This window comes from Leopardus geoffroyi, chromosome C2 (genome assembly GCF_018350155.1).
Source record: "Leopardus geoffroyi isolate Oge1 chromosome C2, O.geoffroyi_Oge1_pat1.0, whole genome shotgun sequence".
Classification (NCBI taxonomy): domain Eukaryota; kingdom Metazoa; phylum Chordata; class Mammalia; order Carnivora; family Felidae; genus Leopardus; species Leopardus geoffroyi.
In genome coordinates this window covers 45430884-45457670 of record NC_059333.1, presented here as the reverse complement: position 1 = coordinate 45457670, position 26787 = coordinate 45430884, and the positions used below count along the sequence as shown (strand labels likewise).

Here is a 26787-nt window from a genome sequence, read left to right as displayed (position 1 = left end):
TCTCATAAAAATAGAATGAGGAGCCTATTCCCAACTTTTAGGAATCTTAATGTGGAATTCATATCTACAACTGGCCAACATCCTTATCTTCATGAAAAGTAATTTAAAAACTTAAAAATATAAAATTAGGAGATAGGACATAACTATCAAATAAACTTATCAAAATATAATCTAAACTCATAGAAAATAGTCAATCATTCACTATTTATATAAAGAAGACTTGAACTAGGAAGTAAAAAAGATAAGTCATCAATTCACATATCTTAAAGCTGAAGAGTTATATATATTTTTATATAAAGTAAAAAGTAATAAATATCATAGAGCAGAAGAGTTATATAGTTTTTTAAAGGCAAAATGAAATGGAATAAAAAGTACATTTCTATCTTCATATACTTGTTTTAATGAAAGAGTACTTAAATATGTAAGCTGGATTACAATTTATTTTTTTATTTTTTTAAATTTATTTATGTTAAGTTTTTTTAACTTATTTTTATTTTTAAATTTACATTCAAATTAGTTAGCATATAGTGCAACAATGATTTCAGGAGTAGATTCCTTAGTGCTCCTTACCTATTTAGCTCATCCCCCTCGCTACACCCCCTCCAGTAACCCTCTGTTCTCCATATTTATGAGCCTCTTATGTTTTGTCCCCCCCTTATTTTTTGTTCTCCATATTATGAACCTCTTATGTTTTGTCCCCCCCTTATTTTTGTGGATTACAATTTAAAAGGATGAATACACATAATTCAAGCCACATCATAATTATTTTGAGGAAAAAAAAAAACCTCTTCTCTATCTAAGGGTATACCTTGGAAATGACTCAGTATAACAATACATAGCAGAGCATAAAGGGATCATAGTTATGAAGACTCACCTTTGGTCTATCAGAATGTCAAAATAATTAGAATAGCATTAGGTGCATTTTGGAACTAACTTTCAATTATCTTGTTTTTAATCTTTCATAACTGAAAGCTTTGCTTGGTGCCTAACAGAATAAATGTGTGGTCAAACAACTAGGTTCTCTTTCATAAAAATAGATAAGTGAAATGTCAACATTCACTCCCTGTCTTATCACTATTTAATCATTCATTACTTTATACATATTTTAAGGACTTGTGTACTAAGTAATACTTCAGGCACTCAGTTCCTGAAAATGTATACAGAATCAGGTATCATATAGTCTTTTTTACTTAGGTAAGCTCTCCCTTTTAAATCTAGGGAATAAAAGACTGACTGTTAGCTGCTCCACAGTAGGCAGCCCATCGCAAACACTCAAACATGCAACTTGTTTTCACTACATGGCATACAGCACAGTACTTGGCACATCACAGTCACTGAGTACATTTGTTTGCTGACTAACACATACAGGTAAATGGGAAAAATAATACATTACAGTTTTGTAAATTGTTTTCAGGGCTTGCTTCATGAATGTGTGACTTACCCAGCTACACAGTTCCCTCCCTCCATGTAAGGTGTTAATGCTCAGCTACTGCCATCTTGCAATTGGTAACAATTTTATCTTTGAATACATGTTTTGTAAGTGAAGTTTGATGGGACAATGAGCATGCACTGGGAGCTTGGAGCCCTGGCTCTAAGTAAGGTCCAGCCTCTAGCCACCTTCCCACATTTCCAAGATGTATTTTCCAAGGCAGACTCCCCTGCTCTCTGCCATGCAATCTTCCAATTCCTGTCTCACCCCATCATTGCTGCCACCCTCCACCTGAGTTAGGTGATTATGTTGACCACTGAGGGGTCAGGATCACATTTCTAGGTTGTCTCCTGTCTCCAGAGGGGGTCTGGACATGTGTGTAGGCAGGATCTAGGTTGGGTCTGTTAGCCCTGAGTAGTGTAAAGTTGTGTGTGTGTGTGTGTGTGTGTGTGTGTGTGTGTGTGTGTTGGCTATGTTCTGAAGAGGCCATGTCTTTCTAGGGGCAAGCTTCTCACCCACCCCCCTCATGCAGGTAGCAAACAGTTTCTAGAAAGTCAGTTTAAATATTTTTTAATGTTGATTTATTTTTGAGAGAGATAGAGACAGAATGAGAGTGGTTAGGGGCAGAGACAGAGGGAAACACAGACTCTGAAGCAGGCTCCAGGCTCTGAGCTGTCAGCACAGAGCCCAACGCAAGGCTTGAACTCAAGAGCTGTAAGATCATGACCTGAGCCAAAGGTGAACGCTCAAATGACTGAGCCACTTAGGCACCCCTAGAAAGGCAGTTTAAAGACTGTAGGGGTCCTTCCTTCTACTGTGGGTTGTGTACTGTGAGTACTGTGGGTTGATTACCTAGGGGTATCTTCTCCCTAAGGGTATCCTTGTGCAGAGGGAGTGACCACTGAACTGGCTCCGTGTCTGGCAAGACCTCTCTTCCTCCTTCCAACCTTTCTGAGTATGGCCTACCTTTGTCTGTTCTGGTCTGCTTGAGAAACCTTTAGGGACTCTGATGAGGGAGGAGGGACTATAGAAAAATAATTCTGTGACTTTGATGATTCCACAGATGAGTTAAACATTTTAATATTTGAATTTAAAGGTGTCACTGAGCTATATAAAAATGAATGGTAAAGTTTATGTTAATAATTTGAAATTGTATTTTTCATTACTTAGAAGAACATTAAATGGCAATTAAAAAGCACCATGACAAGTTGAGAGAAAAATTGCAGAAGGAAAAGGCTTTATATTTTAGTATCTTTAATGACTCTTTTTTCCTGCTTTTTGAACAAAGGGTCTTGTAGTTTAATTTTTCAGTGGGCATCACAAATTATATAGCTGAAACTGACTGTTTTAGAGACCAAACCAAATAGAAAAGTGCTGAGGAATACATGGAAGAAAAAAAAGCTATTTGATCTAAAAATTCTATATGGAATTTCAGTCTGATGAAAAGGTCAACAGTTTGTTTTCAATCTTTACAAATTATTTAAACATGAAGACATTTCACATTTTCAATAATGATCAGAATAATCTATCAACCTTGAAAATCTTTTAGTTTAGTTATTACACATTAACTCTTTTTCAATCTTTTATTATGTATGTATGTATGTAGGAGAGAGTGCAAGCAAGGGAGGAACAAAGAGAGAGAGGGACAGAGGATTGGAAGTGGGCTCTGGGCTGACAGGCTGACAACAGCAAGCCGATGTGGGGCTCAAACTCATGAACCACGACATCATGATGTGAGCCAAATTTGGATGCTCAACTGACTGAGCCACCCAAGCACCCCTGGTCCTTTATAATATTTAAAAAAAGGAGGCTTTTGGAAAATATATATTTTAAAAACCTAGTGTTTAATAGTAATCTCCAACAAATCAGTTATCCAAATCAGTCAATTTGTTTTGTAGTCAGAGTTTTACTGATGAAATTAAAATGGCTTCCTTCTCCAAAGAACTGCATTGGAAATGAGCAAATAATTGGCTAGCATATTCCTAATCATAAAGTAAAGCCTTATGACCTATGGCAGATATAGATTCTGCACAATGTGATCATATGCATTCATCTTCACTACTAACCACATCTATTTTTGCAGGATTTAAAATATTTTCCTAAACAATCTCTACCAACACTTTTCAGTTTGTGTGAACAAATGCTGTTAACAATGTTAATGTAGTAATAAGGCATTATAATAGCAATAAGATCTTATTACTTTCTACTAAAGAAAACAGTCATCTTTCCTGCAAAATGTGCAAATGAGAATTCCTCAGAGAAACAGCTGATAACTCTAAGAGCCAACTGCTTAAAATCAAATTTAGGATTAAACACATTTTTCTAGCAATGTATGATCACCAAGAAAAAAAAAAAACATGATTGCTATTAAAGGATGGTTTAGTGTTGATTAAAACCTTTTGTTGAAAATTCTGTAAGCATAGCATCAGGGGATTTAGTGAGCATGAAATTTAGTATGTGGTAAAGAAAATATATGCAATAACTTTCTAGACAAATTTCTACTTAAATTTAAGATTTTTCCCTTTTTTATTCCCACTACCTGCAAGTCTTTTATATAGTCACAGATTTTCTCTTCAACTCATGATCTGCTCAAGTGTTATGCTATCAAGAAAGGTATTTTTGCTTTCCCCATGTAAAATGCCCCCTTCTCTTTCTTCCAAATCTCCTATTGGGACATATCACTATTTGCCACTAAAACATGGTATCTATGAAGGCAGGGACACTTAACTGGTTTTTGTTGTTGTTGTTTATTTGTTTTTCTCCTTTATTTGCTATATAACACTAGTTCATATAAGAGTTCCTGGCACACAGTAAATATTCAATAAATATTTTTGAATGAATTAATGGATAAGTTAATGAATGCAAGACAACTCAAATCATCTCCTATTTCTGTTAATGCAAGTCAACAGAGATTTATGAATCAATACAGACAATGTAGGTTGAGAACATTCTTAGTCAAAAACACATCATCTTTGCTCTCAAGAGACTCACATGTTGGCTAGAAAAGCAAAATATTAAAAAATACATATTTATGGTTCAGTGAGATATAAAAATGTGTGCTATTGAACATAGCTGACTGGGAGCAGTTCAATTTCTTCATTTGTTGACTGAGAACTGAGGCACCGACTAACCTCAGCAAATTAACTTCTAAAGTCTAAGAGCCTTTTCTAGATTACTCAAAAGATGCATGCTACAAAAAGGCACTAGACTTGGAAGTAATTTGATAGTCTCAGGAGTAAGAAAAGTTTATAATCATCCACACTCTATTATAAGTTAATATTTGGCTGGGCCATAAAGTTATTTAGTTTTGATTAATTAGACAGACATTTCAATTATCTTCCATAAATAAAATATCCGGCATACTTTTCAGAAAAGAAACACTTCTTGGACATGAAAGTTTTATCCTTCAATATAAGGTGTTTGTAGTTTTTTTAATATGTAATTTTCTTGTGTTTAAGAAATATGAAAAATACAAATAATAGAGCATCTCTCTTAAATTATCATTATTGCCTTTTTGAAGAAACTTATACCATTAGCTTGTGTTCAATGTATATTTAGTAAGCATTTAAAACATACTGATTTTTTTTACTTTGAGTAGACTTGCACAGATTCTAGAAAAATAAGTATTTGTTGTCAATAATTTTGACAGGATTGTGAGAGATATCCTGAGATAAAATAATTTAAAATACAGACATAAAGATGAATGAATGTTTACAGTGTCCCTAATTACCTACTCGAACAATGTATAAAAGGTTGGCATTTGAGATAGACTGTATTTCCAAAATGAAGCAAACCATAAATCAAATAGACATCTCAAGTTTATAAATATGTGAGAATTTGGTTTATTTAAATCTATTTCAATGCTAGTTCAATTAATTATTGCTGCCTGAGCAAATATACGAAATCTCCAACCAAAATATGAGCCTAAGGCAAGACCTATGCAGAATAGTCATCCAATGGCAGAGAGGGGAGTGTTAAATGTACATTTTAAGAAACCAAGGAATTAGACAACCTGGTTCTGACAAGAATTGCTTTAAAGACCCGTTAGCAAATATCAGCAGAATTGGTTTGTAATTTAGCATTTCTTTCACTTTGAACATGGTCCCTAAAGGTTTTTGCAGATGTCAGGATATCTACAAACACAATTTGTTTCAGGTTGACTATCCATGATTAACATTCTCTTTTACTGTCTATGAGCTGAATAATTCCTTTTACTGCACTACACACCTTAGTTTTCCTATCATGCACTAAAGATTAAAATAAAATGTTTTCTAGGTGTTGCTTTCTAAATGAAACACTTTTAAAGACCATATAAATAAACTATGAAAATAGAAGATTGCAAAAATAGCTCTGAGGGATTGTAGAAGTCAGTTAATTAAGGTTTATTGCAAAGATTCCTAATTATGGGAGTCATAGTTTTAAATCTATAATCTTATTTAACCGACTGGAATCAGAATAATCAAGGAATGTTTCTCCTAACTACAGCTAAGTGGCTCTAAGTGATTTGGATTTTTTTAAATATTTGTTTAATTGTAAACAGAGAACAAACAATTAAGTCAGGGTTATTTAATATGGTTTCCTTAATATTTCTTAAAAATAAGAAAAGATATATACATATTAGTCAACTACATTAAAGAAAAGGCAATTCAATGAATATATTCTCTTTATCTCCATGTTTCACACTGCACACACAAAAAGTAGTGAAAAGATAATACAGTTGTCTCTAATATTTTATTTCATTACTCCTAAAGTGTCACCTCATAAACAATATTATTATTTTGCTGATTTTATTTTTCCCTGTTTATAGCCCTGATAATATAACAGCATCTTCTGCTAAATGGTTGATTCCCTAACTTGTCTTGGCTATTTTACAGACACTCACCACTCATTTCTTCACATTTTAAGTTAAATCTTCAGTCCCTTCCTCAAATCCTGCTGTGCCTCTGCAATGTATCAACTTTTTAGATAACTTGGGTACATTAGTTATCACTACCTAAGCCCTCAGTTGCTTACCCTTTCTTTGCTTGGTTCCTTCTGCTCTGAATCCTTTTCTTTGTCCATCCCAATCTCATTTTGCCTACTCATCTCTCAAAACAAAACTTAATATAAATGTCAGCTCCTCAGGGAAACTTCATTCCCCAGACTTGGAGAAGACTCTCTCAGAGCACCTTGCTCTTCTCTGTAGTGGGACTTACCACATACTAATTATATATTTGTCAAACTATTTTTTTATTATCTGCCTCCACACCAGAGTGTAAAGTTCATAAGGGCTCATTCATCAGTGTCTATATGTCGAATAAATTAAAGGTTTTATGAACAGCATGTATCACTGTTCCAGTTTAGTATAAAAACGATGATATGTAACCTACAGTTAATAAGAAAAATCTTTGACTCTGGTCCCCTTAGTCCAACAAAATTGTAATGTATTATCTACCAGATAACTTTGGAAAGTGTTTCAAGTTGCTTTAAGGAGATGTTCCAAAGAGACCCAAGTGGGATGATGGAACATGCCTTCTTCAATTTGCAACAGTAAAACTATTATCTTATTATAAAAAAGGCTGGCACACATTATGATGTCTGAAGTCTGGTTCTAAGAAACTCTAGTTACTATTAGCTCCTTTTTATACCCAACACTCGGATATGATATGATAAGAGTAACTTATACATGCACAGACACAGACTGAGTTATTTTATACTGTTCCCCTTGCTTAAAGCATTTTCTTTTTTTAAATTTTTCATTATTATTTTTTTCTTTTGTTTTTTTTTCTTTTAAAAGCATTTTCATTTTTAAAGATGTGATTCTCTACTTTCTGAAGTTCAGGTACAATGAGACAAGGCCTTCTTGGTATTTCTCAAAATTGACCTGGAGACAGTCACTCATACTTACTTGTAAAGCTGGTCATAATATATTTTTTGTTAGTGCAAGATAAATGTATTTTAATATTCAGTAGCTCACTGTCATCCTGCATATGTCTACTTTTGTTATTTTTTTGAAGATTCTATTTGAATTCCAGTTAACGTACAGTGTTATATGAGTTTCAGGTGTACAATACACTGATTCGACAATTCCATACATCACCTGGTGCTCTTCACAAAAAGTGCACACCTTAATCTCTATCACCTATTTAACCCATCCCACAACTATCCTCCCTCTGGTAACTATCAGTTCATTCTCTATAGTTAAGAATCTGTTTCTTGGTTTCACTCTCTCTATCTTTTTTTTCTCTTTGCTCATTTGTTTTTTGTTTCTTAATATACACATATGAATGAAATCATATAGTATTCATCTTTCTCTGACTTATTTTTCTTAGCATTATTCTCTCTAGCTCCATTCATATCATTGCAAATGACACAATTTCATTCATTTCTATGGCTGAATAATATTCCATCATATATATATTCACCACATCTTCTTTATCTATTCATCAACTGATGGATATTTAAACTGCTTCCATAGTTTGGCTATTGTAAATAATGCTGCTATAAACATAGGGGTGCATGTATCTCTTTGAATTAGTGTTTTTGTATATTCTGAGTAAATAGCCAGTGGTGCCATTGCTGGATCATCGGGTAGACCTATTTTTAGCTTTCTGAGGAACTTCCATACTGTTTTCCACAGTGGTTGCACTAGTTTGCATTCCTACCAACAGTGCAAGAGGGTTCCTTCTTTTCCACATCCCGTCAACACCAATTGCTTCTTGTGTTGTTGATTTTAGCCGTTCTGACAGGTCTGAGGTAATATCACATTTTTGTTTTGATATGCATTTCCCTGATGGTAAGTGATAATGAGCATCTTTTCGTGTGTCTGTTGGCCATCAGTATGTCTTCATTGGAGAAAGGGCTATTCATGTCTTCTGCCCATTTTTAATTGGATTATTTATTTTAGGGTATTGAGTTTTATAAGTTCTTTATATATTTTGGATACTAACCCTTTATCAGCTATATCATTTGTAAATACCTTCTTGCATTCCTTAGGTTGCCTTTAGTTTTGTTGATTGTTTCTTTTACTGCGCAGAAGCTTCTTATTTTGATGCAGTTCCAATAGTTTATTTTTTCTTTTGTTTCCCTTACCTCAGGAGACAAATCTAGAAAAAAGTTGCTATGGCCAAAGTCAAAGAGGTTACTGCCTGTGTTCTCTTCTAGGATTTTTGTGGTTTCAGTTCTTACATTGTATCCATTTTGAGTTTATTTTTTTATATGGTGTAAGAAAGTGGTCCAGTTTCATTCTTTTGAATGTTGTCCAGTTTTCTCAATACCATTTGTTGAAGAGATTGTCTTTTTCCCATTGGATATTCTTTCCTGCTTTGTTGAAGATTAGTTGGCCATATGTTTGTGGGTCCATTTCTGGGTTTTCTATTCTGTTCCATTGATCTATGTGTCTGTTTTCATGCCATTGCCAAACTGTTTTGATCACTACAGTTTTGTTATGATGCCTTCATCTTTGCTTTTCTTTTTCAAGGTTGGTTTGGCTATTTGGGGTCTTTTGTGGTTGCATATGAATTACAGGATTGGTTGTTCTAGATCTGTGAAAAATGCTGTTAATATTTTGATAGGGATTGCATTAAATGTGTAGACTGCTTTGGGTGGTGTAGACATTTTAACATTTGTTCTTCCAACCCATGACCATGGAATATCTTTCCTTTTTTTTTTTTTTTTGTTGCCTTTAATTTCTTTCATCTGTGTTTTACAGTTTTCAGAGTACAGGTCTTTCCACTCTGGTTAGGTTTATTCCTAGGTATAAAATGATTTTTGGTGCAATTGTAAATAGGATTGATTCCTTGATTTCTCCTTCTGCTGACTCAGTATTAGTGTATAAATGTAACAGATTTCTGTACATTGCTTTGTATCCTGTGACTTTACTGCATTCATTTATCAATTCTAATAGTTTCTTGGTGGAGTCTTTTGGGTTTTATATATATATATATATATATATATATATATATATAGTGTCATGTCATGTGCAAATAGTGAAAATCTTAACTTCTTTACTGATTTAGATGCCTTTTATTTCTTTTTTTTTAATCTTTAGGTCTTTATTTTTTGTACTTTTTATTGAGGCATAACTGACATGCATTTTATTAGTTTCAGCAATACAACATAATGATTATATAACTGTATATATTATGAAATGATCACCACGATATCTAGGTAACATCATCTTCACATATAGTTACAGAATTTCTTTTCTTGTGATGAGAACTTTTAAGACATACTCTCAGCAATTTTCCAATATGCAACACAATATTATTAACTATAGTCACCATGTTGTACATTATATCTCCATGACATTTATTTTATAAATGGAAGTTTTGACTCCCTTTACCTATTCTTCCTACTCTTCACCCTCTGCCTCTGGCAACCATCAATCTATTTTCTGTATCTATGATCTCATGTTTTGTTGTTTTGTTGTTTTTTATATTCCACATTTGAGATCATGTAGTATTTGTCTTTCTCTGACTTACTTCACCTAGCATAATGCCCTCAAGGTCCATCCATGTTGTTGCAAAAGGCAAGATGTTATCCCTTTTTATGCCTGAATAATATATATATATAATAATTATTATTAATAATATATAATATATAATATATATAATATATTATATAATATATATATATATAATCACAATTTCTTTTGTTCTTTTTAAAATGAAACAATTAATTAATTTTCTTCATGTAAGCTGTTTTCTTTCTTTAACTTAAATTTTTAAATAGTTAACATACAGTGCAATAATGGCTTTAGGAGTAGCATTCAGTGATTTGTTATTTACCTACAACACCCAGTGCTTATCACAACAAGTGCCCTCCTAAATACCCCTCACCCATGTAGCCTGTCCCCCACCCACCTCCCTCCATCAACCCTCAGTTTGTTCTCTATCATTAAGAATCTCTTGAGGTTTGTTTCCTTTTATTTCTTTTTATTGTCTGATTGCTCTGTCTAGGACTTCTAGTACTATGTTGAATAAATGTGGTGAGAATTATCTTGTTCCTGCTGGTCATAATATTTTATTAAATATTTTGTGTATTTTAGCTCAGTTTGGGTCCTTTATGTACTTTTCAAATAAAATTTAAATACATTTTTATTTTTCTTATTATTTATATCTAAAATACAGTTAAATTAAATTATCAATAATTAATTCTTAATACTCTTCAACAAAGAAAAATTAATTGAGGAGGACTATTTAATAATATTATCCTTCCAGAATGTATCATCTCAACATATGGATACTATATTTTGCTTTGTGCCTAATTAACCTTCTGTCCTCACAGAAATATAGTTTTAATGAATTCTATCATTTTAAAAGTGAGAAACAATTATATTCTGTCTTTCTGCTAAGTGGAAGAGTAGACTAAGTAACTCTTCTAACCCTAGAATTAAAGGCTGCTGAATATAATATGTTTGAAAATTTGTAAACACAGTTACATATATATTTTATTTAAAGTGATGCACTGTCTTTATCCCTCAACTTAATTATATATACCCTATAGTTAAGAATGATTGTTCTGAGTTGTATTTTTTGACCCAGCTACAGCCAAAAGGCCTTAGAAGTAATCTGCTAATGCTGAAAGGAACAGAAGACCCTAATCTGTTTTATCCTGAAGATACTTTGACAAGATTTTTGATACTATGGGAAAGAAGGGAAAAAAAAAGAGGAAATAGGAATTCCATTTTAAAAGCCATAAAGCAAATTCTATGGTGTGTAACTATTTGCTAAATGAAGGGGAAAGTTGCATGGTAAATACAAAGATGATGATTGTACGGCACTATTTGGCTTTGCTTTATTTATTAGATGCATTTCTGAAGATTATTGACAATGGGAATTTATGTGTAATACTTTAAATAAAAGTCACATTCATCTACAATGTTCTTAGTAAAATGTTAAAGTTTTCTTTCTGTGCATTTTACAGGTTTAGAAATTTTTTTTAACTTTTGTTTTACAATAATTATAGTTTCATAAAAATATGTATAGTGAAGTCTCATACACCCTTTACTCGGCCTCCTCAGTATTAACTATTTGCATAACTACGGTACAAATTCAAACGCAGAAAAATGACATTGGTAAAATCCACTGGGCATGTTGTGTGTATGTAGCTCTATGAACTTATCATATATGTAGCTTAATGTAACTACCACCACAAAAGATATGTAACTGTATTATCATCAAAGCTCTCTCCTGCTCTTGATAGCCATATCCCTCTCTCTCAAATCCCAGTTCTGGCTACCACTTATCTATTCCTCATGTCTATAATTATGTTATTTGAAGAATGTTATATAAGTGAATCACACAGTATGCATCCTTTTGAGATTGGCTTAAAGTTCATCTAAGCTATGTGTATCAATAATTTGTTCCTTTTTGTTGCTGAGTAGTATTTCAACACTTTCAATATACTTCTATTTTAAATATCACCATCTGCTGCCTTTAATGTGCCCCCATGTCCAAAATTCATATGTTGAAATTCTAACCTCAGTACCTCAGAACGTAACTGTATTTGGAGATAGGGCCTTCAAAGTAGTAATGAAGGTAAAATGAAGACAGGCTTCAGAATGAAATCAACCTTGCTGACACCTTATTCTTGGACTTCTAAACTCTACTACTATAAGAAAATAAATTTCTGTTGTTTAAGCCACATAGTCTATGGCATTTGTTAAAGCAGAGCTAGCCAACAAATACAATGTGTAAGAATAGTTTTATCTTTCTTTACAAATTGTCTCATATATATATGCTCATATATAATAATACTTTCTGCTATGAGACAATTCTTTGTGTGTCCACATAATTTATGAATGCTTTTCAAAGGGAGTTTTTAAAATCTCTGATGCTTTTACTCTGTCATGTACTGCAATAAATCATGTTTATGAGAGAGTTAAAGAAAATACACACTTATAAAAATCATAGGGGTATTCCTGCCTAACTATGTTGCAGTAAAAATCTATAGTGTTATGATGGGGGCATTTAACTGAAAGCAATTGGATTTTTAAAAAATACAATGTAACTACTTTTTACAAATGGCACCTAAAAACAGCATTTGGATTCATTTCTGGATATTTTTTTTTTTTTTTGCTCTTTTCAGAGTGGATAATAGTTAAACATGTTAGCTGTGATGTTTTTACAACATAGATATGCATTATAATTAATATTAATTCTTACTATTTGCTTTATTTGATATGGAAAAGAAATGGCACCATAAGTGGAATAACTAAATTTCAATTCACTTAGCAACATTTTTTTTTATCTGATGTTTGTTGGTAAGTTAATATGGACTTGCTCATTAAGATGTATTTGTATAGGATTATATCAAAAGCAATGCATAAACATTAGAGAGAAGCCTTATATCTAATTAACCTTACTAATAAGTTACTAAATAACCTTACTAATAAAAAAATATTTTTCTGGACCTTAGGAAGCAGTAAGAACAACAACCAGAAAATCACTTCTTTGGCATATAGAGTATACAACAGCACCTCAGTGAATATAATTCCACCAGGGATATTATGCATCGAAAAGGAATTATGGGTTTGTTTAGAGAGAACAGCAGTGGAACTTACCATCTTGATCCGTGGTCACTGTAATAGCTGTGAATGGCTTGGGAGAAAAACTCAACTCAGAAACTCCATTCATGGCTTCTATTTCAAAGGTGTAATTCACGTGAGACACAAAGTCAAGAACTATCACGGAATTGTTGATGAGGCCAGAATGTCTTGGGATGAAGCGGAGTCCTCCACCACAGTCCTCACACTGGCTGGTATCTAAGCCACATTTCTTACAGATTACACTGTATGTGAGATCTTTTCTCCCTCCTGTGTCACTTGGTGGGCTCCATTCCAAAATAAGGGCTGTTTCATTGATGTTAAAAGCCACATTCCTAGGAGCTGAAGGTGGCCCTAGAGAAAAGCAATTAAAAAACAAATGTACATGTGTAGGACAATGAATGAGAAGGTGCTACCTTGAAAACTCAATAAACAAACATTTGTCTTTTATATTAGTTTGAGCTCTTTCTTCTAATGGGAACCATAAAGAAATATGGTGAAAAACATCTGATTAAGTCTAGTAAAGAAAGGAATCTTAGGGGTGAAGATGGTCTATATCTTAACTTTTTGATATATGAATATGAGTATTTAATATCAAAGCCAAAGATCTCCAAAATATATGGTAATTAAAGTTTGAAAATTTGTTTACTGAAATATATAATAAGCAAACATTATTTAAATTATGTGATGATTTTAATTACGTCTTAATAATTATATCACCATTTTCAAAGTTTGAAAAATAATAACATACATATACAAAACATACTGTCTTCAGTCTTTCAGTCTTCATACTATACTCGGTATATAGATAAAACTCCCATTTATCACCTTTGACAATCCCTAACGGTCTATTTCTTGTAGGTTGAGAAAAAAAATATATAGGTTTTAGGTAGACAGAGAGTTTGGAAGAAGAGGAAGAGAAATAGAAGTTGGAAGCAGCAGAAAGGCTTTTACTAAGGCCTTGCCAATTTCATGGAATAAAAGTATTATATGGATGGGATAAAGGAGGGTATACATAAGAAATGGTGATTAGACTCTTTTCTCTCTATTTTTCCATATGGATCACACTGCATAGAGTACTTCATATCCTTTAACTACTCCAGTCTTTTCTTAAAATTGTGTCAATAAACTTTTACACTTATGTGAGTACTTCAAACCTCAGTTTGGTATTATTCATTGTACAAACATTAACCAATGGTCTGTTCAGTGTCAGGCACCACACTATATGTGAAATAATACAGAATCCTTTATCTAAGAGACTATGCTTTTTATAAATACTTTAAAAATAATTCATTGAATAAGTAACTAATGAAATAACATTCCTGCCATTCTTTAGAAAAAAAATTAGCTTCAAGGAAATCTAAAACAATTCCTCAAATTTATGCTATCTAGAAAATTTGCTTAGATTATGGGAGGGAATTATCTACAACATTCTTTCCACAGGAAGAGATTAAAGTTTTGGGATAGGCTCCTTTTGGATTTCAAGATACAGTCATTACTCATGAAATAAATATTTTCAAGTGACTACTATGTGTCCCAGACACTCTGCTAGATCTTGGACTTACAGTGTGAATGTAATAGACATAATTCCGATTTTGTTATTTACATTTTAGTTGAATGGCAGATAAACACACACATAAACAATAATAAAATTCAAATTATAATAAGTGCAATTGCAAAATCAAAAGGAAAGGAACTGAAATACACATTATCACGAGAACTAATCTGGAGAAACATTCTGAGAAAGCCTCATGGACTTAGTGAGGAAGATGTCAGAAGAGTGAGAATACTAAGGGTAGAAGGTTCTTTAGTCAAGAAAGATCTTAAAATAGTCATGGAACTGGAAGATAATCACTGTGGCTAGAACGCAAAAGGAAAAAGCAAGAAGTGAGGGTTTTTTTTTTTTAAGTTTACTTTTGGTTTTGCTTTTTGTTTGTTTTTGTGTGTGTGTATGTTTTTAAGAGGGAGAGAGAACCAGTGGGGGAGGGGCAGAGGGAGAAGGGATAGAGGATCCAAAGCAGGCTCTGTGCTGACAGCAGACAGCCTGACGTGGGGCTTGAACTCATGAACCATAAGATCATGATCTGAGGCAAAATCACATGCTTAACTGACTGAGACACCCAGGAGACCCAAGAAGTGAGTTTAGGGGAAGAAGGAAGGGTTGGATAACACAAAACTTCTAGGGTCATTAGAATGAGTCTGGACATTTTTCTATGTACAACAGAAACAGACTTACAGATTTAACATATGGAGGTAATGTGTTTTAAAAAAAACATTCTGGTTGCAGTGTAGGGAATAGTCTTAATAAGCATAGGGAACTTATTAGTAAGATCTGTCATACAGTGTTACAGTAGCATAACATTACTTATAAATGTGCATGACTATGTATTGGATTTGAGATATTAAGAATTGTTATTTTATATTTTCCTTTTTCTTTTTGTTGGATCCTGATTAAAGCAACCTGATGGGTAGGGGCCTCAGCCATCCGTTTGTATATCACCTAAAGTCTGACCTAGAAATGGGGTGGTTAGCTTTTCTAAAAGGTTTCTGCATACTTTGCTTTATGCCATTTCATGTTCCAGAAAGTTGCAGAAACGTCTGCCTTCAGAAAGTAAAATATGGAAGGCATTACAAACTACAGCAAAGGGACACATGTTGCTTTTTGCCTCCAACCTAGACTTAGGCCTGGGAGATAAAGATTCATTATCATTATCATAAAAAGGTCTTCCTACAGAATGACATATTCATATTGTTGCTCTTTTCTCTTATTTATAATGGAAAACATGAATTATTATTCACTTATATTTTCATGAATAGGAAGAATGTTATCAATTATGTTATGGGTGTCTGCAAGTATATAACTGTCCGCCTGGAGATACTTTTAAAAAAAGGCAGACACCCTTCTTACTCAAGGGCCCTCATACCAATTTGCATGACGATTAAATAGCTTTTTAATTGCTGTTAAATTATGCCAGCTAAACTGTGATTTCATGCAAATATTAAGCTGTAATGACATGCAGTGAATCATTTACTAAGATTTAAAACTTGGAACAAAGAGAGACAATTAATTCTAATCCTCAGATTCAAGCAAATTATCTGTCACTGGGCTTTTATGAATGTGGCCTGATTGCTTTGTTATCATTTATAAATTATACAAAGATTATGTGACATTGGAAAAAAAAACCTGGTGCAACAACCCTTTTGGAGACATCTGTATAGAAAACTCTCAGGGATTTCCTTATGTTGATTTTTTTTCTTTAAAGGAAACAAGTAATTCACATAGAAGAAGAGACTTCACCCTCCAGACTGACTTCATAAGAAAAGGACAATTATTCTGATTTGCAACTAGCTGTTTTTCAAGTCCATCGTACATTAAACCTTACAATAAAACTACAATTTTACTTCTACTAGTGTATCTAGCAAGTATACTTTTAATCTTTTGCTTCAGTTTGCGTTCCCCTGCGACACGTTTAAAGAATAAAGGAATGTTATTTTAATAGCAACTTATGAAACAGCCGGGTGGCAACACGGTCTATTCCCAGAAAAGCATCTGAGTCTACAGCCCTCATCTTCCTCTCAGTAGCAAAGGCCAGGTGGGCTATGATTTTTGTTTTATTTCATTTTATGTAAAAAAATTTAAAAATAGAACTGTATTTCCCAAAATATATCCTTTCAATATTTCTAGCCCCATGAGATGTCACACAAAAAATGAGCTTAGTTCTCAAATTAAGACTCCTCTGGTAGACTGATACTGAAACGAAAAATAATACAATTTGCTTTGCTTTGTTGAATCCAACATTTCTAAACATTTATTCATAGAACCTTATTTTCCAAGAAGCATCTACAGGAATACTAGCATTCTGCAGAACACTCTTAAAGGCTGACACTGAAGGACAGCAAACTTAAGGATCATATTTCAGTTACTACATCAATTGCTATAGATTTAGACACCGTGATTATAATTGTAGAAATACAGTAACTCACAGATAAACATGGATCTTTTTCAAATTGACTCAAGACTAATTATTCATCTATGATACAGCTAGTTGTGTTTGCAGATGCATTTTCTAACCTTAAGAACAATGAAAATTTGATCCAAATAACTGAGAGTATCAAGTTATGGAAGGCTATTGTTTACTAAACTATATTTTATGAGTTAAGTTACTCCTTGGCAATAATTTAAATGTGTTTGTTAATTTTATGACTATCATGAATATAGTAGTATATGTCTCCAGAGGCAAGGAAAACAAAAGCAAAGGGGACTAATGGGACTCCATCAAGATAAAAAGCTCCTACACAGTGAAGGAAACAATCAATAAAACTAAGAAGCAACCTGTGGAATGGGGGAAGATATTTTCAAATGACATATATGATAAAAGGTTACTATCCAAAATCTATAAAGAATTCATCAAACTCAACACCCAAAAAACAAATAATCCAGTGAAGAAATGGGAAGAAGACATGAATAGACACTTTTCCAAAGAAGACGTTCAATGGCTAACAGATACATGAGAACATGCTCAATATCACTCATCATCAGGGAAATACAAACCAAAACTACAATGAAATGTCACCTCACACCTGTTAGAATGGCTAAAATTAACACAGGAAGTAAATGTTGGCAAGGATGTGGAAAAAGGGAACCAACCCTCTTACATTATATTGGTGGGAATGCAAACTGGTGCAGCTACTCTATAATTTAATATGGAGGTTCCTCAAAAATTTAAAAATAGAACTACCTTACAAACCAGAAACTGCACTACTAGGCATTTATCCAAAGGATACAAAAATACTGATTCAAAGGGACACATGCACCCCAATGTTTATAGCAGGAGTATCAACACTAGCCAAATTCTGGAAAGAGCCCAAATGTCCACTGACTGTTGAATGCATGGATATATATATATATATATATATATATATATATATATATACACATATACACATATATATATTTATATACATACATATATACATACATATATATTTATATACATACATATATATATACATATATACACACACACATATATATATAAATACATAGATAGATATAGATAGATATAGATATAATAAATATATATATCACATGTATATACTCACACATACACAATGAAATATTACTCAGCCATCAAAAAGAATAAAATCTTGCAATTTGCAATGATTAGGATGGAGCTAGAGCATATTATGCTAAGTGAAATAAGTCAGTCAGAGAAAGACAAATATATGATTTCACTCATATGTGGAATTTAGGAAACAAAACAGATGACTGGGGGAAAAAAGAGACAGAAAAATCATAAAACAGACTCTTAACTATAGAGAACAAGCTGAGGGTTTCTGGGGGGTGGGGTGGGAGGATGGGTTAAATGGATATTAAGGAGGGCACTTGCTGTGATGAGCACCAGGTATTGTACGTGTACAAAATTCTACTATTGAAACTAATATTACACTGTATGTTAACTAACTAGAATTTGAATAAAAAGTAAAATAGGGGCACCTAGGTGGCTCAGTCGGTTGAGCATCTGACTTCAGCTCAGGTCATGATCTTGTGGTCCATGAGTTCGAGCCCCTCATTAGGCTCTGTGCTGACAGCTCAGATTTTGGAGCCTGCTTGGGATTCTATGTCTCCTTCTCTCTCTGCCCCTCACCTGCTCACACTCTGTCTCTCTCTCTCTCTCTCTCTCTCTCTCTGTACCATAAATAAACATAAAAAAAAATGCATATAATAGTACAGTCACCTAACAAATGGGAATTTCTTTATATCTATGAGTTTACAAAGGAGAGAAAAATTGTTCTATGTTAATCTATGCCAAAAAGAACATTTAAAAAATATATTGAACCATCTAGAGATGTCTAGGTAAATAATTTTGCAAATGAGTAAACTGTAAAATATACTAAAGAAAGATAAACACATAGGAATAGTTCATATGAAAAAGTACATTTCTGTATTTTAATAATGTACTACAATATAGGTTGCCAGATTTGCATATGGACATAATTTAAAACTCTAAAAGCCATCTTACTCTTTGAATTATTGCTCTTAACTTTAACTTTTATCTATAGCCATATTATTAATCTAATGTCCTTCCTATATGATCTTTGAAAAATGTATTTAATAAGTGTATCTGTAAACAGAATTCTGTATTTTCCTACTCTAAGCCACTTTGTGCTCTATGTTTTGTTCACAAAATGTTTGTATATTTGGAAATAAATGGTAAGGAATCACAAACATGGAGCTTCAACTTCATTGGAGGGAAGATAAATCAATTTAGTCAGATAAAGCAATAAGGCCCAGGAAAGTACTATAATTATGTCAAGGTCATACAGTGTACTAATGGTAGGATGATCCCTAGGTCTTTTTATATTTAGATTTTTTTTAACTCTACTACATGTATTCATCCTATAGGTAAAAAAAACACATGTGATATTAAAAGTATCTTATAGTGCTTTGCTTAGAGAGTATTGCCAAATACAAATTTTCAAAACATACAAATTAGAAATCTATTGCATTCTGATGGCAGGTTCTTGAATAATGTTATCTTATAGCATTTTTAAAATGTTTTTATTTATTTTTGAAGGAGAGAGAGAGAGCATGAGCAGGGGAGGAGAAGAGAGAGGGAGACACAGAATTCGAAGCAGGCTCCAGGCTCTAAGCTGCCAGCACAGAGCCTGATGCGGGGCTCGAATCCACAAACTGTGAGATCATGACCTGAGCCGAAGCCACATGCTCAACTGACTGAGCCACCCAGGTGCCCCGATCTTAAAGCATTTTAAAACAATTTTATATACAGAAGAGCAATTGAAAATTAAAATTTTAAGATAAATATTGCTCAAAATACAGCAGCGATACACTTCAAATTCTTTGTATTTCACATATTTTCATTTTCTTCAATATGTCTGCACCTACTTCAGTAACGAAATCGACGTTCCAAATTAACACTTGCTATCCATTGAGGCACCTGGGTAGGTCAGTTGGCTGAACAGTTGACTCTTGATTTCGGTTCAGGTCATGATCTCACAGTCATGGGATCAAGCCCTGCATCAGGCTCTGTGCTGAGTGTGGAGTCTGCTTAGGATTCTCTCTCTCTCCTTCTCTCTCTGCCCCTCTCCCATGCACATTCTCTCTCTCTCTCTCTCTCTCTCTCTCTCTCTCAAAATAAATAAACTTAACAAAAAGAGAGAAAAAAAGACTTGCTATCCATTAACATTTTCATAGTACTGTGAATGGTGACTTAGATAATTCTTTTTAGATTCTCCATTACTTCTAAAAGTCACAATTAAAGGAAACAAATGACAAAAATCTTATTGGCCAAATACCACTCACTTCCAGAATAAAAGCTAAACCTCTCAGCCTTGTCACCACGTGTCTTCATAACCACGTCTCTTGCTCCCTTTTGCTGCATGTCAATGCTTTTGTACATGCTGTTCCTTTATGTCCTTTGTTCTGTGGAAGATTCCTACTCATCCTTCAGTTTCCAATTTAGGTGTTACCCACTTGTGGCATTTTCCTATTGGTCCTGAGGCAGAAATGAGCACTTTTATACTTTTATAGGTATGAATTTTTAAAATATAGCCAGCATCTTGAGCACTCATTTTGTTCTAAGATGTGTACTTCTTACTTCACATGATTTCATTCATCTCACAATAAACCCAAAAGGTAGTTATTCATCACCATTTATAGAAGATGTGACTAACACTTAACAAGGGTACATATTGCACTGAAATATTTGTATTACTGTGCACAAGTTTATCCTGGTCCAGCCTGATCCAAAGGCAGCATGTGCTTTTACTAAGGGGACAAATAGAATGCATGGCATTATGCAATCCTCCAATAATTATTTTTCAAATAGTGCAAATTTTGACAAATATTGGAGAATAGGAAGTTTGAGGTTATGATCTTTCCAAGATCCTGGTGTTACTGGTGAAGGATAGACTCATATAACTTGAAAATAAAGAAGTGGAAGGAAAGGACTATGTTACAGTAACTGAGATTAACTAACAAAGACCCATAAACAAAAAGGGCAGTCAAGACCCATAAACAAAAAGGGCAGTCACCCGTCTCTCTATCCATTGGGAAGGAACTTACAACTTCTCAAATTTTAAATTTGTTAAGAACTTTTAAATTCCTTAAAACACTTAAGAATTTGAAAAGTAAACACTTGTGGCCCCAAATTTCTATGCTATAGAGCACAGATATAATTTTACCTGGGAAAAAGAAATGGTTATCGGCCACTCTTATTCAGAAAAACAAAAAAGGAAACCCATAAAATAACTAATTGTATGAATCACAGAAATGTATTATTGCTGTACAGGTCAAGAGTTAAATGGCAAAACCACATGTATGATAAAAGCACACTAAAATACAAATGAAATAATGAGAAGGCTGGCTTTATGTCTTCTGAGTAAAATAGCATCCAGTTCCCTAATACCATAAAAAAAATTATGCACACCTACATGTAGCCTTTTCTGTGTTTGAGTCAATTATTTTTAATTAAACACTCCTTAGAAATAGAAAAGAGAAATATGAAAAGACTAAGTACAGTCATAACTTGGGAGGGAAGATAAAACAATAAATGAATAGATTAAAGCAAATTAATAACCTTTCTCAAAATGCATAACACTGTGAAGATAATAATGAATGCTCCTTTTCCAATTATGGATGCTTCTTGGTAACTGGTTTGTTGTGTACAAGTAGATGATACTGAATGGTACAATATTTTCTGGATTCCAACTGTTAGAGGCCTGAGAGCAAGTGGTAACTCAATTCTCCAGCATCAGCAGAATGACCACTTAATATCTCTTTCTATAGAGGAACCTCTCCCAGGTGATTTGGTAAAAGAACCTCCACAGAAATAAAGATTAAAGTATCTTCATTTAGGAAACTCTATGAAGCTCAAAAGATACACTACATCAGTGATCAGTATTGGGGAAACTGGGATTCATTGCATACAGGTTTTTATTCCATAATGTAAGGATCATTTTAATTTTAAAAATATACCATTGCAATACATTGAGTGAATTAGAGCTATTTTCTACAGTAAGACAAGAATATAACATAGCCTTCTAGAAGTAAGAAAATCCACCTTTGTAACTTCTCCCATTCTAGTGTCTGCAGATTGTGGTTCCTACATTGTGCTTACAATGAGCCACCTGAACAATTAGTTGCACTTTTGTATTTTACTTGTGAGGTGGAAAAGCAAGGAACCAGAATCGTTTTCTCCATGCAAAACATGCTTAGGAAAGAGAGAAGAAGAAAATTGAAAGATATGGGAAAAATAAAGAGAAAGCAAGCACAGTGGGGGTCCCTGGGTGCGAAATCCTGTACCCACCCAGAAGTAGGGGACATGAGTTGGGCAGCACAAATGAAGAACACCTGTTGCATCTCAACACACTACTTGTTCTACTCAAAATAAGAATGAGAGATAATTACTTTAAAAAAAATTTTAATGTTTATTTATTTTCAAGAGAGAGGGAGCGTGAGCAGGGGAGGGGCAGAGAGAGAGACACACACACACAGAATCTGAAGCAGGCTCCAGGATCTGAGCTGTCAGCACAGAGCCCGATGCGGGGCTGGAACTCACAAACTGCGAGATCATGACCTAAGCCGAAGTCAGATGCTTAACCAACTGAGCCACCCTGGCACACCGAGAGATAATTACTTTTTAAAGTTGCAGATTATTCCAGCAATAAAGAAGCGATTTTACAATATTAGCCTTATAGCAAAAGTAAATTCAACTTTTGTTAAGTTCATGTCAATCCTCATCACTGTATGTCAAATACAAAGACACAAAACCATGGAGTTTGCCTTTATATTAAGAATGAAGTTTGAAAAAACTGTGTTTACTCCTAAGATAATTGATTCATATTTAGAAGACGAAAAAAACAGAGAAATCCTTAATGATGGTCCATTAGAATTACCTATATATATATATATATATATATATATATATATATGATTTACATTTTACGTTTTGAACCTTTCTATGGGTAACACAAATGTTTGCTGAATGTGTTAATCTTCCAGCATCTGTTTGGAAGCTTTTAAAAAATCCTATTGATTTAAACACAAGAGAAACAGCAAAGTAAAAATGCTATGACAGTGTAATTATATTTTGTCTAACTTTTCATGCAACCATGTATTAGACCCTCACTTCATTTCTCTTGACCCCTTCATGCTCTCTGCCTTTCCTGCTGGACAAGTACTTTCTTGGTAATTCTTATTTTCCTTATTTTCCTTTGTGTCTTTAACCTCAGTGAGTACTTTTCCCTGCTGGCCTGGAAAAGCCTTAGATAGTTATTTTGATAACAGATTTCTTGGCAGGCAGCTGCGTCTCCTGTGCTCTCAACTGCTCTCAAAGGCAGCCCTAATTGACCAAGATCTGACATGAAGAAGTGTCCTCCACAGTTCATCCTTCAAAGTACAGAATATACATTAATTAGTCACCTGGGAAATAAAGTTAAGGGTTTATGAAGTAGATTAAAAATTCAGAGAAAACATTTTGATATTTCATTTTAAATTTCTTATTCACAATTTCTTTTATGTATTTTGTAGTTCAAGCAAGACATAAGGAGTTTTTAAAAATCAAGAAGGCCTAAGCTTGCAAGTATGTTGTTGATATAACTGGTTAGTAGGGCTGTTTGAGAGATCCTAATATAGTTAAAATTAGAGAGGGAGAGGAGCACCTGGGTGGCTCAGTCTGTTAAGCGTCTGACTTCAGCTCAGGTCATGATCTCGTGGCTCGGCTAGTGAGTTTGAACCCTGCGTTGGGCTCTGTGCTGACAAGTCAGAGCCTGGAGCCTGCTTCAGATTCTGTGTCTCCCTCTCTCTCTGCCCCTCCCCCGCTTGTGCTCACGTGCTCTCTCTCTGTCTCTTGCAAGAATAAATAAACATTAAAAAAAAATAGAGATGGAGAAAAACAGGCCAGGATTTTTAATGTCCTTGGATTGACTTACAATTTGGCAAATGGAGGTTGGGCTTTGAAAGACCTTAGGAGGAAGTGGTAATACAATCAAGGTTTATTTTTCTTTCTAATAGTTTGGAATATTTGGAGGTATAGAAGACTAAAGGAAGGGGACTAGTCAGGATATTATTAAATTAGCCCAAGGGTGAGTTGAAGCCCTCAACTAAAAGGATAGGGCCAGGAACTAACAGGAAGGAATGGACTGAAGAAATGCTAAGAGGCAGAACTGATAGTACTTGTGTCTACAACATTGATAGGACATGTTAAAGTCTGGGCAAGAATTATGATTCCAAGCTTTCTGGTTTAGATGCATGGGCAGATGAGGATTCCCCAGGACAAGGACATAAAGCTGGGGTGGATGAGAAGGCTGAGAGACAAAGCAGGGAACTGACTTTTGCAGGTTGAGCTTGAAATTATTAGTCTACTCCTTCAACAAACAAATGAATTCTAAATAAATTTTAGAACCTAGTGCCTAGTGCCTACATACTATTATTAGTGCTGGAGAATAGGAGAGAAAGAACATCCATGATCTCATGGGTCTTATAGTCTAGTGGGGCTAGAATAACAATAAACAAAGAAGGAAGTGCACAAATAAATCAGAAATTTCAAAGACTGTTATAATCCATAAAAAAATAAAAAGTCACAGGGGAGCCTGGGTGGCTCAGTTGGTTAAGCATCCGACTCTTGATTTTGGCTCAGGTCATGATCTTGTGGTTCATAAGTTCAAGCCCCACATTGAGCTCTGGGCTGATGGTACAGAATCTGCTTGGGATTCTCCTTCTCCCTCTCTTTCTGCCCCTCCCACATGCTTTCTCTCTCTCTCTCTCTCAAAAATAAATTAAAAAAATTTTTAATCTTTAAAAAAAAGTGACATTAAAAAGAGTACTGGGAGGAATTCTATTTTTGAATGGTTGGTCAGGAAGTGCTTGTCCTAAGAGCTGGTATTTGAGCCTGAATGGCAAAAATAAAACAGCCATAAGAAGACTTTGAGGAAGACTATTTCAAGTAAAAGAAACTGCTGGTACCAAGGATGAGAACAAGCTCAGAATCTTGGACCATGAGATCAATAACCAAAGGGAATATGGTATTATGTAAGGTCAGACATTTGGGCAGGTTTCTATAGGACATAAAGGTTGTCAAATCCCACAATTAGTTTGCTAGACAACTTTGGACTTAGGAGAAAAGACTAGGATATGAATAAAAATATAGGCACCATCCATTTAAAGGTAGTATTTGAAGTCATGAGAATGAGCACATTGAAAAGATAAGAAAGCAAATAAAGGAACATGAGGAAAATTAATATTTAACAGGTAAGGAAAAGAAGAGAAACTATCAATGGTGACAAATACAATGGTGAGAAAATTAGAAGGGTGAACAGGTCCTAGAATGAAAGGAAACAGAGAGTTTCAAACAACAGACTTAAATACCATGAATAGCAGGACAAAAACATTACTTAAACAAAATGGCAAAGATAATTGGTGAATTTTTCTTACATATTTTACATGAAGTGGTAGGGAAAAAATCTAATTGCTCTCCTAGAGTGAAGAGCAAAAATCTTAATACAGTAGAGTAAAAAGCAAATAAAAAATGGAGAAGTAACCATAGCCAATAAAGCCTGCTTTAACAAGATTATATTTTTTGTGGAGAAAAAATTTTAGACTTGGAGTATTCTTTTAATGATAGAAATTCAAATATAGGTTGTGAGGAAGGAGTTAGTGGAAACTAAATGGCAAAGAAGGAAACTACAATAGCCATGTCCAATAGGTTGAGGATCAGGTCACTCTCCTGCCCACCACCATTGGAAGAATTAACTTTGAATATAAGGCATCATTTTTTTTCATTGTAACCACTTGTTTATGGGGACACCACTTCAAAGAAGATAGATGGATGACGAAAAGCATATGAAAATTCGCTCCACATTACATGTCAACAGGGAAAAAATACAAATTAAAACAACAATGAGATTCTACTACACACCTATTAGAAACGGTCAAAGTCCAGAATACTGACATCACCAAATGATGGCAAGGATGTGGAGCATCAGGAACTCTCATTCTTTATTGGTAGGAATACAAAATGGTAGTTTGGTAGTTTCTTAACAAAATTAAACATACTCCTACCATATAACCCAGCAATCACACTCCTTAGTATCTACCCTAAAGTGAAAACTTATGTCCACACAAAAACCTCCACATGGACATTTACAGCAGCTTATTCATAACTGTCAAAAGTGGGAAGCAACCAAGTTGTCCTGCAGGAAGTAAATAAGTAAGTAAACTATGTCACATCCAGACAATGGAATATTATTCAGCACTAAAAAGAAATGAGCTATCTGGCCATGGAAGACATGGAGGAATCTTAAATGCATATTACTAAGTGAAAGAAGCCATACTGTATGATTCCAACTATATGACATTCTGGAAAAGGCAAAAGGTATGGAGACAGTAAAAAGATAAGTGGTATCCAGAAGTTAGGGGGTAGAAGGTATGGATAGGTGGGGCACAGAGGTGTTTTAGGGCATTGAAAACAGTCTGTAAGATACTTCAATGATGGATACATGCCCTTACACATTTTCCAAACCCATGGAATGTATGACACCAAGAGTGAACTCTAATGTAAACTGTAGACTTTACGTGATTAGGATATGTCAATGTAGGTTCATCAATTGTAGAAATGTACCATTTTGGTAGAAGATGCTGATAATAGGGGATGCTATGCATATCTGGGAGCAGGGAAATTTATGGGAAATTTCTACATTTTCTCTTAGTTTTGTTGTGAATCTCAAACTGCTCTAAAAGAATAAAATCTTAATACAACTTTTTATGTGAATAAATCTTACATATGATGTGTCTCAAGATTATGAAATAAAA

The 26787-nt window shown here is 34.0% G+C and overlaps 1 protein-coding gene across 7 annotated transcripts in view; it reads right to left on the bottom strand.

Moving 5' to 3' along the window:
• Positions 1-26787, bottom strand: part of EPHA6 (EPH receptor A6) — an 868006-nt gene that overhangs the window by 466817 nt on the left and 374402 nt on the right. For all 7 annotated transcript variants that reach the window (XM_045501713.1, XM_045501716.1, XM_045501714.1 and 4 more), the window contains one exon: positions 12975-13310. In XM_045501713.1, coding sequence (XP_045357669.1) covers positions 12975-13310 — 336 coding nt within the window. The remainder of the gene's footprint in view (positions 1-12974; positions 13311-26787) is intronic.